The 15901-nt window shown below is 45.7% G+C and overlaps 1 protein-coding gene across 1 annotated transcript in view; it reads right to left on the bottom strand.

Annotated features, from left to right (window-relative positions):
• The window catches only part of necab2 (N-terminal EF-hand calcium binding protein 2), a 101069-nt gene that overhangs the window by 25034 nt on the left and 60134 nt on the right, over nucleotides 1-15901 (bottom strand). The window contains exons 6-7 of the mRNA XM_063067336.1: nucleotides 8747-8877; nucleotides 6228-6346 (exon numbers count right to left, since the gene is read on the bottom strand). Coding sequence (XP_062923406.1) covers nucleotides 6228-6346; nucleotides 8747-8877 — 250 coding nt within the window. The remainder of the gene's footprint in view (nucleotides 1-6227; nucleotides 6347-8746; nucleotides 8878-15901) is intronic.

Here is a 15901-nt window from a genome sequence, read left to right as displayed (position 1 = left end):
GTTCTTAGCTTGGTGAGTAGCCTCATGTGTGGCACCTTGTCAATAACGGACTCCAACATATTTCCAACCATTGAAGTCAGGCTCAATGGTCAATAATTTCCTCTCTTTTGACTCCCTTCCTCCCTTCTTAAAAACTGGTGACATTTGCAATTTTCCAGTCCACCAAACCCATTCCAGAGTCTCGTGGTTCTTAAAAGATCACTACTAATACATCGACAGTCTCTTCAACTTTCTCTATCAGACACTGACTGCAGTCCATTTTGTCTTATCTACCTTTATATCTCTCAGCTTTCTAAATACCTTCTCTTTAGTAATAGTGACTAAACTCACTACTGCCATTTGACATTCTTATATTTCTGGCTTGCTGCTGGTGTCTTCCACAGTGAAGACTGATGCAAAATACTTATATAGTTTGTTGCCATTTAGTTTTCCCCATTACTACTATATCAGCATTATTTTCTAATTGTTTCCGGTGTATCCAATTGACACACCTGTCTTTTATTCTTTCAATATGTCCTAAAAAAACATTTGGTATCCTCTTTTAATTTTCACTAGTCCTGAGTCTGTGAATCCACTGGGGAGGTGGGAGACCCTGTCCCCCAGTCCATGAATTTACTAGGAAAGTCAGAGAGCCTACGTCCCGGCTTCCGTGAATCCACTAGAGGGAGCCGGTCTGGGATCGAAGGCAGTCTGTGTCTCTGTCTGAGTGGGAGGGATGGGGCTAAGAGGTTTGTTTTGCTGTTGTTAACTCAAATGACACCTTTCACTGTATGTTTAATTTATGTTCACTGTACGTGCATTTCACTGTACGTTCTCTGTATGTTCATTGTATATTCACTGTATGTTCGTGTGTTCAGTGTATATTCATTTCAGAGTATGTTCACTGTATGTTCATTTCACCATCTGTTCACTGTATGTTCATTGTATGTTCATTCCACTGTATGTTTTGATGTACGTGAGCCTGACTCTGAATCCAACAACTCTGAGATTATTACCTTTTTGGTTCTGCATTTTAACACAGTCCCTAGAGCTCAAGTTCCCTCAGCAGGACATCTTTCCTTGTTTTTCCAACATCACTGCTACACATATACCAGGACAACTGGATCTCTCCACTTCGACCTCAAATTCGTCCACAGGTCAGACGAGATTTACCGAACCTAAGCACCAGGCAGACAACACAGCCTTTAGGACTCCTGATCCTTTCAAAGTAGAATTGTGTTTATTACCCTGACTACACTATTCCCAGTTACAATTTCACTTCTCTCCCTCCTTGAATGTCTCCCTGAACCACAGTGCCACAATTCCATCACTTATCCATCCTGCAGCGCCCACTCACATCCTCTGAGAATCAGCAACAAATTCAGAATCTCAGACCTACTGAGCACACTCAAGGTGCATCACCACCTCTACCTGCCTCACTCCTAGTCACACACTCTTGTCTCCGACCACAGACTGAATTTGAAATAGTTAATCTACTGGGTGCGACTGCCTCCTGAAACAGTGTCCAGGTAACTACCCGTCCCTGGTGCATCGCTGTGTTTGAAGCTGGGATTCCATGTCATCAACATTTAGATCAAATTCCTCAAGCAGCCAACACTTTCTACAGATGAGATCACCAGGACCCACAATGAGGTCCGGCTTCCACGTCATACAGCTACAACACATCTCATGATCCTGCATATACTTCCAATCTGTCAAGATCACCGGTTCTAAACACCGCAATAATCTGGGAGGATCTTCACTAGAGGGACTCTAGTTTTAGAAGACAGCTCACACCTCAAAGGTAATAAATGCCAGTGTGGCCAGAAATGCCCAGGTGATAAAAAATGAACTCTGCATGTTCCAGAAGTTCTCTTTGAGGGAGACTGGAGTCAGACGGATGTGGAAGACAGTTTTTCACTTGGGAGAGAATAGCTTTCTATCTCTCATAGTCAGTGTCACACAGCATGGAAACATGTCCTTTGGCCCAACTCATCCAAGGCAACTGTGTACTCCAGCCAGCTAATCCCATCTCCTCACATCCCTTTCAATAACTTCTATCCACATACTTACCAGATTGCTTTTAGATATTGATAACCTGCCTGTCACAACCACTATTTCTGGCACAAACACGAGGAAATCTGCAGACACGCTGGAATTTCAAGCAACACACATAAAAAATGCTGGTGAACGCAGCAGGCCAGGCAGCATCTCTCGGAAGAGGTACAGTCGACGTTTCGGGCCGAGACCCTTTGTCAGTACTAACTGAAAGAAGAGCTAGTAAGAGATTTGAAAGTGGGAGGGGGAGGGCAGATCCGAAACGACAGGAGAAGACAGGAGGGGGAAGGATGGAACCAAGAGCTGGACAGTTGTTTGGCAAAGGGGATATGAGAAGATCATGGGACAGGAGGTCCAGGGAGAAGGAAAAGGGGGATGGGGGGGGAAACTCAGAGGATGGGAAAGGGGTATAGTCAGAGGGACAGAGGGAGAAAAAGGAGAGAGAGAAAAAAAAAATCATAATAAATAAATAAATAAATAAATAAATAAATAAATAAATAAATAAATAAATAAATAAATAAATAGCGGATGGGGTACGAAGGGGAGGTGGGGCATTAGCAGAAGTTTGAGAAGTCAATGTTCATGCCATCAGGTTGGAGGCTACCCAGATGGAATATAAGGTGTTGTTCCTCCAACCTGATTGTGGCTTCATCTTTGCAATAGAGGAGGCCGTGGGTAGACATATCAGAATGGGAATGGGATGTGGAATTAAAATGTGTGGCCACTGGGAGATCCTGCTTTCTCTAGCGGACAGAGCATAGGTGTTCTAATTTAATTCCACATCCCATTCCAATTCTGACATTTCTATCCACGGCCTCCTCTACTGTAAAGATGAAGCCACACTCAGGTTGGAGGAACAACACCTTATATTTCATCTGGGTAGCCTCCAACCTGATGGCATGAACATTGACTTCTCTAACCTCCATTAATGCCCCACCTCCCCTTCGTACCCCATCCATTATTTATTCAATTATTATTATTATTTTCTCTCTCTCCTTTTTCTCCCTCTGTCACTCTCACTATACTCCTTGCCCATCCTCTGGGCTTCCCCGCTCCCCCTTTTCTTTCTCCCTGGGCCTCCTGTCCCATGATCCTCTCGTATCCCTTTTGCCAATCACCTGTCCAGCTCTTGGCTCCATCCCTCCCCCTCCTGTCTTCTCCTATCATTTCGGATCTCCCCCACCCCCTCCCACTTTCAAATCTCTTACTAGCTCTTCTTTCAGTTACTCCTGACGAAGGGTCTCGGCCTGAAACATTCGACTGTACCTCTTCCTAGAGATGCTGCCTGGCCTGCTGCGTTCACCAGCGTTTTTTATGTGTGTCACTATTTCTGGCAGCTCAGTCCAAGAACACACCAACCTTTGCACGTAGCTGCTGCCTCTGACGTGCCTTTCAAATCTTCCACATCTGATTTAAAACCAATGCCCTCTTGTTTCTAACATCCCTTCCCACGGAAGAAGTTGTGCATTCACCCTGTTTATGTCCCTCATGATCATATATCTCGTACATTCTGGAGCATAAAGATCTAGTCTAGACAACGTCTCCTTGTAACTCCAGCACCTCAAGTCCAGGCAACAACCGGTAAACCTTTTCTGCACTCTTTCTAGATTAATAATTTCCTACAACAGGATAACCAAACCCATACATGATACTCTACGTGTGGCCTCACCAATCTCTGCAACATAACTTCCCAACTCCAATGCTCAACGCCTTCCCGTTATAATGACTCCCAATTAATGATGTGGTAACTGTTTAGGATAGACTGACATGAAACTGAAGCCACTGTGTCTACAACCTCTGACCTATTCCCTTCTAATATAATGTCAAACGACAGAAGAAGAACTGAGCAAAGCTTCACAGAAATAAAATCCCAAGTGGTCTTGACAAGGAGAATACAGAGAAGGTCGTTCCTTCAGAAGAGTGTTTGGAATCGGGGCATTACTGTTTAAAAATAAGAATCCCTTAGAGATCCTTTGAGATTTTTGAGCCTTTGGCACTCCCACCCTTAACTGGTGATACTGACAGGGTTTTTGAATATTTCTACAGCAATGCCAAAGGTCAGTGAGGGTAGAGGTTACAGTGAGATCAGCCTTGATCACATTGAAAAGCAGAATATCTGCCTGGTTCTGATTCAGATGTTATATTTGGTTACACTCTGAGGCAGAGAGAGCCTTATAAAATGTAATTCATAAAACATGCAGTGTGTTCTGCTGATTCAATAATATCCAGATTATAAGTGCTAGCACTTAAAATTTACACTTTTCCATTCGCATTAGGCCTCTTTGCAGACATACTATCCGTCTGTGGACAGAAACCAATGTAACCGGCTCTCTAGGTATTCACTGGCAGAGTCAGACTCTATTACATGGAATGACTTCGGGTTTCATTTAAAGTCAAGGTAGATTCATCCAGCTATGAATTGTAAATATATTACATTTGTTAACTGTAGAAGAAGCGTCATTGCTGAAGCAGATGTTTAATTCAGTGAGCATGTACATTCTGTTTCCTCCTCTCCTGAACATGGTGCTCTCACTGCCGTACAGCTGTGGCAAAGAACCACCCACACGGACACGGAGATCAGCGAACAATTCACTGGGATGTTGCTGGCACTGGGGTCTGGAGTTATAACAAGAGACCGGGTAGGCTGGGACTGTTTTCCCTGCAGCAAGGGAGACTGAGTGGTGATACTATTGGAGTTTATCAGATCTTGAGGGGCATGGGGTAGATGGTCATTAGGACAAGTTAGCAGACCAAGGGCAGAGAGTTCAGAGAGGTGTGACCTGGAATGCTGAAGAGAATTCTAATGTTCAACAGAAGGGATGAACAAAGCAGTCGCCCGGTGAGTGGATTTCCTAGCGGAGGGGGCATGGGCAACACCTGAAGCAGAGAATGGAGAATACACAACAGAAGAAAGCAGCATAATCTCTGCTCTGGCTGCAGTGGGGTCCTCACTTGAGGACTAGCAAGTGAGGGGAATGGGAGCAGGGTGGGAACTGAGGTGAGAATATCCTCACAGGGGTCTCAGGAAGGGTCAGGGGCACTGTACTGGGGTCATATGAGTTGGGGAGGATGGAGTGATATTGGAGCGGGGGGACAAATGAGTGTCAGGAAAGCTTGTGGAATGTCCGGGCTCCAGATATTTGGGAAGGATGGGGTTTGTGGTGACGGGGTTGGTACAACGGAGGGTGCTGGGAAAAGGTTAAATGTTTGCCGATACTGGGTGAATTGGAGACAGTGGGAGTTGTGGCAGTGGGTGGCAGTGGAGGGCATTGGGAACGGGGTGCTGATGGAGGGGGATATTCAGTTAATGGTCAAAGGAGGGAGATGGTGAAGAGGGTCAGGATGCTGGGGGGGAAAGTTTCGAGAGATGGGACAGTGCCGTGGAAGGGAAGTTGGCGAAGAGGGGTTAAGTTATTGTTCTTCAGCCTCAGGAAGGTAATTGCTCGACCTTATCAGCAACGGGGAGCAATGGGAGAGAGGCATGTTTCAGTGGGATTGGGGGAACAGGAAGGCACTGAGATCGACTGTAGTGTGAAGCTGCAGAGAGGGTCAAAGGATTCCATGTGGACTGGAGCTCTGTGGAACTGCAGGACAGTCCATGATGCAGGCCAGGCAGTTGGACCAAGATGGGTCTGGAATAGGTGGGGGAATGTCAGAGGTGGGTTTTTCTTTACACAGAGAGTGGTGGGTGTGTGGAGCACACTGCTAGAGCTGGTGGTAGAGGCAGAAACATTAAATGCTTCTACGTAACCCAGATAGGGATATGGCTGACAGAAAAATGGAGGGCTATGTGCGAGGGAAGAGTTAGACAGAATAGAGCAGGATAAAGGGCAGGTACAACATTGTGATCCAATTAGCTAACTTGTCTCAGATCCTAAACCTTTGGACCTTATCAAGGATCTCATTCGTGTATGTGGATAAAATCATCATTAATACCTGCTGATGCCTCTTCAAAAGATTCAATCAAACTAGTTAGATACCATTTTCCCCTGACGTCCTGCTTTTTAGACTTGCCTCCCAATACCTTCCCTACTGCACAGCGATTCACAATTGACCATGGCTCTGTGACTTCAAATTATCCGTCTCTCTCTGCCATCCCCATTACCCAATTCCATTGACACTCAGCCCAGTGCATGTCCTGGATTCTCCCAGCTTACAATTCCTGCTCCTCTGTGCCAGCCGGAACGTACCCAGGTCGGTCTTCAGTTTCTTGTCCCTCGCTGTCGGCTTGTTGTTTGCTGGGATGGCTGGAGACTGCCTGTTGTACCAGTTTCCCACCATTGCCCGGCTCACTGTGCTGTCGTAGAACCTGTGAGAGACGATAGCCCATTACTCACTCCTCAACATCCAGCCACTCACCGGAAGGGAACTTCTGTGCAGCCAGAGAACAAATAGCATCAACCACACCTTGGTTAAGTGCACTGCCTGGGAGGCCTCGCGTCACAGGCTCTCGAAGGAGGAGATATTGCACACGGAGACCTTCTCACTTTGACTGTGTGGGGCTCCTCTGACCTGCTAACTATCTGTGGATCGGTGGGATAAATGCTCTCAGAAATTGCCTCCAGTGTGTGGGTAAGGGTAGAACTTGGGGTGGTGTGGAGGGGTGTAGTTGATGGGATTGTGAGGAGGGTTACCGGTGGGATTATGTTTGATTGGAGTCAGTGTCAGCACAAACTCTGAGCCAGAGGGCCTGTGTCTGTACTGCATCTCCCTACGCTTGATTGCTGGTGTCTCAAATTGGGGTGCAGGAAGACTGGAGTGTCCTGGGAAAGGAAGACACAACAGAACCTCTGGTGCTGGTTCCAGGGCAACAGCACATTAAGACCAGCTTGCCTAGATGTGAGGATAAATGGAGGGGGACCCAGCTGGCTTCACCTAACCAGGGGCTGCCTCACTCTTTGCCAGCATGTGAGTCTGAACTTCCAGTCAAAGGTCCCTGCTATGAAGCCCAGGCCCCTCCTTCTCATCAGCCTCCCCGTCCCCTTCCCCTCCACACCACCATTCTGGAAGCCAGATGCACAATTTTGTTTAAGCTCTAGTCTCAGCAAGGAGTCAATATTCCACGGGCAGTCACTCAGTCCATCACTGACTGAATCCCAGTGTAACAGAGCAAAAGGAAGAGGATGTCAGCACTCCACCAGCACTGTAGCACCAAGAGATCCATCTTCATGAAGATACAGCTGATCAGACAGCGAGATAAAACATGGAGGGAAATTCGTCATCCAGCTACTCCAGTTCCAAGCCACAATGAGACAATCCACCCTCTCCTTCTCTGCTCGGGGGGAAAGGAACTGCCTACTGTGTGTGTGTGTGTGTGTGTGTGTGTGTGTGTGTGTGTGTGTGTAACTCTGTGTTGTTTAGTGTTTGTGTGTGTATATATGTGTCTGTATGTATGTGTGTGTGTCTGTGTTTCTGTGTGTATGTGTGTGTGCATGTCTGTGTATATGTGTGTATGTGTACATGTGTGTGTATCTGTGTGTGTGTGTGTGCGTCTGTGTGTGTGTGTGTGTGTGTGTGTGTGTCTGTGTGTGTATCTGTGTGTGTGTGTCTGTGTGTGTGTGTCTGTGTGTGTGTCTGTGTGTGTGTCTGTGTGTGTGTGTATCTGTGTGTGTGTGTCTGTGTGTGTGTGTGTATGTCTGTGTGTGTGTGTGTGTGTCTGTGTGTGTATGTCTGTGTGTGTGTCTGTGTGTGTGTGTGTATCTGTGTGTGTGTGTCTGTGTGTGTGTGTGTGTGTGTCTGTGTGTGTGTATCTGTGTGTGTATGTCTGTGTGTGTGTGTATCTGTGTGTGTGTGTGTGTGTATGTCTGTGTGTGTGTCTGTGTGTCTGTGTGTGTGTAGTTGTGCCCTAACACTGCTGTTAGAGCTGCTCCCTGTTTCTCATCCCATACCATCAATGTATGACATTTACCTCACTCTACCCACATCAGCACGTTTCCTGACCCACAATGGCTGCACTTCCTGTGAGCCATAGCTGCATTTCTGAGTTGAGCCTGTGACGAGACCCTGGAGCCCGGGAACAGGGCTGGGCCGTTCGGCCCCTCTGCTGACTGAGACTGAACGGCTGCCGAGGTGTGAGACAGACTCCTAGGTGTGTCTGGCCTAGCCTCCACCTGACTGCTCGCCACTGCCATACTGCAGGAGAGTGGCTGTCTGACTGTAGGAGACAGTCACCACTTGAGGTCAGTGAAGGTGGAGGCTTGTCCTGAGAAGGGCAGCAAGGACTCCCCCCTCACTTCTCTACAGGTGACCTTATCACTGCACTCCTCTCCTATCCAGGGGCCTGTCCATGTGCCTTTCAGACATTGTAACTGGAACCTCCCTCTGACAATCCACCACCCTCTGTGTGAAAGGCTTACCCCTCAGATTGTTTCTAAACAGGCCGAGAGGGAGGAGGGGTGAGTGCTGGTGGAGGAGGTCATGCAGATAGCAAGCACGGGGTAGGTCATTATCAATAGTTATTAAGCAGCCAGAGATGTTTGATCTCTTGAAGGTGTCCTTTCTAAGGCATTGAGTGTCGATTCCAGCATGTGCCCCCGGCCCTTTATTGAAGTTTGCAGCCTCCCTGATGGTTCTGTCAGTGTGAAAGCCAGCAGGACCATCAGACGCAGTCTTAGCTAGTGTCTTGCTTAGACTGACAGCTGCAAAGGAACATGGTTGTGTCCTGGCAAAAGTTTATCATATAGGACGAAGGCATAAGAGGCATACCCACCCTCTCGTCTGGTCATCAATGGCATCCACTGCACTTTCCACAGAGGTCAAGAGCGACTGGATTTGACTGGCTGTTTCCTTCAACAAGAATCGGGTCACAAACTGGTCCAACTTGCTCCCGCTCTCATACACCTGAAGAAAACCAGGGTCTGGGGTTCAATCACATTCCAATCCGGCAATCTACGTCACATTCCGAATCCTTCCTGCTGAGGTATTTATTAAATAATTCATCATGTTTATGGCTTAATGACTGACGTGGGCAGCTTCAATAAATACCTTCCAAAAATTCAGTTGTTTCCTTCTGAAAGTAGGCTCACTACACTAGTGCAATTAATCTCTTGCAAAGGCCTCCAGTGGATTGTTGAGTTGTGACTTATAACTGTACTACCGGCTCAGCCTGACGTCTGTGCTTCAGAGAGAATGAGAATATTAATGCTGTCTGATACAAGCATTCACCAGCGTCCTTGCTATGCCTCAGCTTGGCTGCATCTCAATTCCCAACGTGAGTACATGGGAAGGAGTTACATGCAATGAAGTCCACAGGGAGAAAGGAATAGAGATGTATAAGATGACGAGAGGCATTGATCGTCTGGATAGTTGGAGGCTTTTTCCCAGGGCTGAAATGGCTAGCACTTGGGGGCATAGCTTTAAGGTGCTTGGAAGTAGGTACGGAGGAGATGTCAAGGAAAGAGGAATGTTTAACACAGAGAGTGGTGAGTGTGTGGAATGGGCTGCCAGTGACGGTGGTGGAGGCGGAAACGATAGGGTCTTTTAAGAGACTCCTGGATGGATACATGGAGCTTAGAAAAATAGAGGGCTATGGGTAAAGCCTAGGTAGTTCTAAGGTAAGGACATGTTCGGCACAGATTTGTGGCCAAAGGGCCTGTATTGTGCTGTAGGTTTTCTATGTTTCTGTGATTGGGAGGGGGAAGGGGAGGGAGATAGGCAGGGGAGGGGCAGAGGGAAAGAGAGGAATAGAAGAGGAGGAGAGAGAGAGAGAGAAGGGAGGGGAGACTGAGAGAAGGGGCGGTAGAGGAAGCAAGTGAGAGAAAGAAAGGGAGGGAGGAGAGTGGACAGGAAGAGGTAGAGGGGGTGAAAGAGAAAAGGAATGGGGCAGGGGGAGGGGGAGGTAGAGGGGTTGGGAGAGAAAAGGAAAGGGAAGAGGGAGTGGGAGAGGGAGATGGAGGAGGAAGAATAAGGACGAGCATGGTCTGCTGCAGCTGGCTGAGACAAGGAGGGTAGCGGATACGGAAGGAGGGAGAGAAGAAACAGGCAGCATTACATGGTTGGGCCCAGAACCCTGCACACCATGGTCACGGTGAGCGTTTGGGTCAGGATAGTGTACAATGGGGTGATGTTGATGGGGTGAAGACAGAGTTCTGTTCTCTCAGGGCTGAAAGTTTTTGCCACCTCTGGAACACAAGTCAACGACCTTTTCATGGGGTAACAGGATTTGAAGGACAGGTTTGAGAATGGGAAATAAATACATTGAGGATTCTGGTGTTCTGAAGAGATTAAGTATGAGGTGTTGCACTTTGTTGGGACCAGCGAGGGCAGGGCACTGAGGAGTGCGGTGGAGCAAAGGATCTGGGAATACAGGTCCATAATTTGCTGAAAGTGGCATCACAGGTAGACAGAGTTGTAAAGAAAGCTTTTGGCATCTTGGCCTTCATAAATCAAAGTACAGGAGATGGAATGTTATGTTGAAGTTGTATAAGACATAATTTGGAGGCCTAATTTGGAGTATTGTGTGCAGTTTTGATCACCTTCCTACAGGAAAGATGTAAATAAGGTTGAAATAGTACAGGGGAAATTTACAAGGATGTTACTGGGTCCGGAGGACCTGAGTTATAAGGAAAAATTGAATAGGTTAGGACTGTATTCCTTGGAACATAGAAGACAGAGAGATTTGAGAGAAGTATACAAAATTATGAGGGGTACAGATAGAGTAAATGCAAGCAGGCTGTTTCCACTGAGGTTATTGGGACTACAACCAGAGGTTATTGGTTAAGGGTGAAAGGTGAAATGTTTAAGGAGAACATGAGAGGAAACTTCTTCACTCAGAGAGTTGTGAAAGTGTGGAATGAGCTGCCAGTGCAAATGGTAGATGTGAGCTCGATTTCAATGGCTAAGAGATGTTTGGATGAGTACATGGATAGAAGGGACATGGAGGGGTATGGTCCTAGTGCAGGCTGATGGGAGTAGACAGTTTAATTGGTTCAGCACAGACTAGATGGGCTGAATGGTTTGTTTCTGTGCTGTACTTTCCTGTGACTATGTTAACAGGATAAACTATGACTGCAGCTGTTTAGATTCTGAGACAGAGAAGCAGACTGATCCCCACTAGGATATAATACAGTGAGTGGCGATGGGGTGTAAAGTGTTCCATTAGAGAACGTTAGACATACAACATAGAATAATGCAGCAAAGTATTCAGCTCACTATGTTAAACTGACCTACTGTATATAAACCTACTCCACTATCAATCTAACTCTTCCCTCCTATGAGCCCATAGCATTCCATTTTTCTTACTTTCAAGAGGCTAATTAAGAGCCTCTTAAATGTCTGTTAGTCTCTACCACCTATCACTGCCGTGTGTTCCAGCACCCACACTCTCTGTGTAAAAAACCTACCTATGATATCTGCTCTAAACTTCCCTCCACTCACCTTAAATAGATGCTCCCTGGTACTCTGTATTGCCACCCGGGAAAAAGGTGCTGGCTATCCACTCGATCTATTCTTCTGAGAATCTTATACATCTCCATAAAGTCACCTCTCATCTTTCTTCATTCCAAAGAAAAACTTTTTTCATAAGACATACTTTCTAACCCAGCCAGCATCCTGGTAAATCGCTGCACCTTTAGTCTTTCCTATAATATGGAAATCAGAACTGAGCACAATACTCCGAGTGTGATCTAATTAGCATTTTACAGAGCTGCTACATTACCTCACAGTCCTTGAGAGACAGTTGTTCTTCCACTCCTGTCCTCTGTCCCCCACCCCCCGCACCCCCCGCAACAAGCATGGTCTTCGAGAGATTTTTGTTACAGAGTCCTTTCCCTGGCCCAACAGGATAAACATAGATGCCGATCAAGCCCACGCACACTTTGTCCTTGTTCATTCCCCTCAGCCTTGTCATCACTTGCCTATCCTCCCTGGTCCTTGCGTTTACTGATATCCTCAATTAAAGAATCTCTGAGCTTCCCTGTTTCTGCAAACTAATGCCAGTTCCCAAATAGCCCTCTTCCCTCCAAAGACCTCCAAGCATGTTAACTTTTACCACAACCCCTGCTATGAAGCTTTTCAATCAGATTTACATTTCTACAGTTTGTACTGAAGTAGTCTTTCAAAGCCCTAGACTATGGAAAACAGAGTACATAAAACAATCCCTTCAGCCCAACTCATTGTACTATCCAAGTTTCTTAGATGAACTGGTCCCATTTGCCTGAGCTTGGCACATGTTGCTCTGAATCATTTCTACCCTTATACCTGCCCAAACGAATGACATCTTGTGCCAGCCAACTTCCCAGCTTTAAAGGCTGATAGTTAAGGTTGATTTAGAATTATGTAATGTGACGTCAATGTATACCACACTCTAAATGTATCTCAGATTTTGCTGAATGCAATGATGTTGAATGTTTCAATTCACATAAAACCTTCCTCTAGACATCTGAGTTAACCAAGCCCAGTGCAGCAGCTTAATTGCCATTTATTTTATCACTAATTATCACATTAAAGGCAAGCGCAGATTACTTAACCTTTTCAACAAGATGGAATGACCCTGGGGATTTTGGCAATTCAACATGGGAAATCATTAGTTGGCTCAGAACACTAGAGTGAAAGACAAGAAGGGAACTTGTGTGGGACAGGCTGTAGAAGAAAGGAGGGAAATAAATAAGGAATAAAACAGAAAGTAGAAAAAACAGGAAAAGAGACAGCAATTTAGGTTGTATTTCCATCCTCTAACTCACAGGATGCTCCAGATTCTTCTGCTCCCAAGGTGTAGCTTGCGGAGTAGTTGACATTATAAAGTCACTAAGTCTCCATTTATAGATAAAAGATTAATGATTGTTGATTCTGTTTCTTTTTCATCAATATACCAGGGAGAACTGTTCTTCTCAGAAACTGCTCTTGCTTACATCAACTGAGAAAGCATGGAGAATTCAGCCTGACGCCTGATCTGACCACAGGACATAGTGGCAGAATTAGGCCATTCGGCCCATCAAGTCTGCTCTGCCATTTCCTTATGACTGATCCCGGATCCCACTCAACCCCATACATCTGCCTTCTTGCCATGTCCTTTGATGCCGTGACCGATCAGGAAACTATCAAATTCCACTTTAAATATACCCATGGACTTGGACTCCACCGCAGCCTCTGGCAGAGCATTCCACAGATTTACCATTCTCTGGCTAAAAAGATTCCTCTTTGCTTCTGTTCTGAAAGGTCACTCCTCAGTTTTGAGACTCTGCCCTCTGGTTCTGAATACTCTCACCATAGGAAACATCCTCTCCACATCCACCCTATCTAGTTCTTTCAACATTCGGTAGGTTTCAATGACATCCCCACGCATTCTTCTAAGTTGCAGTGAGTACAGGTCCAAAGCTGCCAAATGCTCCTCACATGTTAACCATTTCATTCCTGGGATCATCCTTGTAAACCTCCTTTGGACTCTCTCCAATAACAACACATCGTTTCTGAGATATGGAGCCTAGAACTGTTGACCATACTCCGTACGGCCTGACTAGTATCTTATAAAGCCTCAGCATTATTTCCTTGCTTTTATATTCTATTCCCCTTGAAATAAATACTAACACAGCATTTGCCTTCTTTACCATAGATTCAACCTGTAAATTAACCTGCTGGGAGTCTTGCACAAGGACTCCTAAGTCCCTCTGTACCTCTAATGTTTGAACCTTCTCCCCATTTAGATAATAGTCTGCACTCTTGTTCCTTTAACCTAAATGTATTATCATACATTTCCCAACACTGTATTCCATCTGCCACTTTTTTTTCCCATTCTTCCAATTAGTGTAAGTCCTGCTACAATCGCATTGCTTCCTCAGTACTACCTACCCCTCCACCTATCTTCATATTATCTGCAAACCTTGCTACAAAGCCATCAATACCACTATCTAAATCATTGCTAAACAATGAGAAAAGCAGTGTTCCCAATACTGATCCCTGAGAAACACCACTAGTCTCTAGCAGCCAACCAGAAAAGGCCCCTTTTATTCCCACTCACCACCTCCTGCCTGTCAGCCATTCCTCTATCCATGCCAGTGTCTTTCCTGTAACACCATAATATTTTATCTTGTTAAGCTGCCTCATGTAAGGCACTTTATCAAATGCCTTCTGAAAATCCAAGTACATCCACTGCCTGTCCTTTGTCTGCACTGCGTGTTACCTCCCCTTTGCAGAAACCATGCTGACCTTGACTTATTTTGTCATTAGTCTCCAAGTACCCTGAAACCTCATCCTTAATAATAGACTTCAACAATTTCCCAACCACTGAGGTTAGGCTAACTGGCCTATAATTTCCTTTTTGTTGCCTTCCTCCCTTCTTAAAAAGTGACAAGCAGCTGGTCTAACCTGTTAAGATCTCCATCCTTGCTGCATTGGGATGTCGGCCTCAATAATGAGCTCAAGCCCCCTGGAACGTGGCTTGACTGGTTTGAATGCTGCTTCTCAGTAAAGACTGAGGCAAATAAAGAGATGGAAATGAACTGCAAGCCCGCTCTAATGTCCCACAATCATCCCATAGAGTCTGTTCTCTCAGCCCACGAGAATGCTGGAAGTCAGTTTAAGTCTGCTTCTGTCCCTGGTCCGATAAAACAGATTCTTGACCTCACGATTGTTGTGGCTTTGCTCCTTGTTTTCTGCTGCACTGCACTGCCTTTCGAGCTATTACACTTGACTCTGCATTCAGTCGTTGTTCTGCCTCGCAATCACCTCAAGAAACTGTGCAACGATTTGATTTGTATGAACAGTATGCAAGACAAGCTTTTCACTGTATCTCTGTACACATGACAATAATAAACCAATTCCAATTCTCTGCAATGCTTTTACACATTTAATTGGACTCCAGTCACCATGATCAAAGACCCTGCCCAGCCCTGATAGTCTTTCCTCTTGCCGAATGTATTTATATAGTTTGTTATTTATTCAGGGATAGAGTGCTGAACAGGTCCTTCTGGTCCTTCGAGTCATGCTGCCCAGCAACTCACTGATTTAACCATAGCCTAACCACAGGACAATTTACCATGAACGATTAGCCTACGAACCAGCACATCCTTGGACTGTGGAAGGAAAACTAGAGCACTGGGAGGAAATCAATGCACTCTTGGGGAGGAACGCACAAACCTACTTACACAGGAGGCCAGAACTGAACTCTGAACTCCGAACTCTGACCCTCCCCCCTCCCCAGCTGTAATAACGACCACAAGAACCATTACACTACCATGGTGCCCCTTGAAGAAGACCTGAGAGACAGGATCTACAAGCATCTGGAGAAACACAATCCGATTAGGAATAGTCAGCATGGCTTTGTGAGAGGTAGCTCCTGTCTCACAGGCCTGGTTGTATTCTTCCAGGATGTGACCAAGTTCATTGATGAAGATATAAACTGGATGCTGTGTATATAGATTTTAATAAGGCATTTGATAAAGTTCCTCCTAGTAGATTCATTCAGAAAGTCAAAAGATATGGGGTCTAGAGCTGTCTGGATTCAGAATTGGCTTGCCCATGAAGGTAGAAGCTTGCAGTATTCTGTCTGAAGGCTGGGGACACAAGTGCTCCACAGAGATCTGTTCCAGAACCAATATTCTTAGAGATTTTTGTAAAGGACTTTGATGAGGAAGTGGAAGGGTGTGTAGAAAATGCACAGATGACGCAAAGGTTGATGGAGTCTTGGGATAAGATGGAGGGTTGTTGTAGGTTACAACAAGATATTGACGTGAGGTAGAGCTGGATGAGGGGTGCCAGATGGAGTTCAAGCTGGAAAACTGTGAAGTAATTTATTTTGGAATGTCGAATTTGAAAGCAGAGTAGAATACAGGGTTAATGGCACAATTCTTGGCATTATGGAGCCTATGTCCATTGATCCCAAAAGTTGCCATGCAAGTCGATAGGGTATTGATGCAGTTCTATAAAACAC

The sequence above is a fragment of the Mobula hypostoma genome, chromosome 14 (genome assembly GCF_963921235.1).
Source record: "Mobula hypostoma chromosome 14, sMobHyp1.1, whole genome shotgun sequence".
Classification (NCBI taxonomy): domain Eukaryota; kingdom Metazoa; phylum Chordata; class Chondrichthyes; order Myliobatiformes; family Myliobatidae; genus Mobula; species Mobula hypostoma.
Note: the sequence above shows the minus strand (reverse complement) of the source record. Positions and strands in the feature narration are given on the sequence as shown.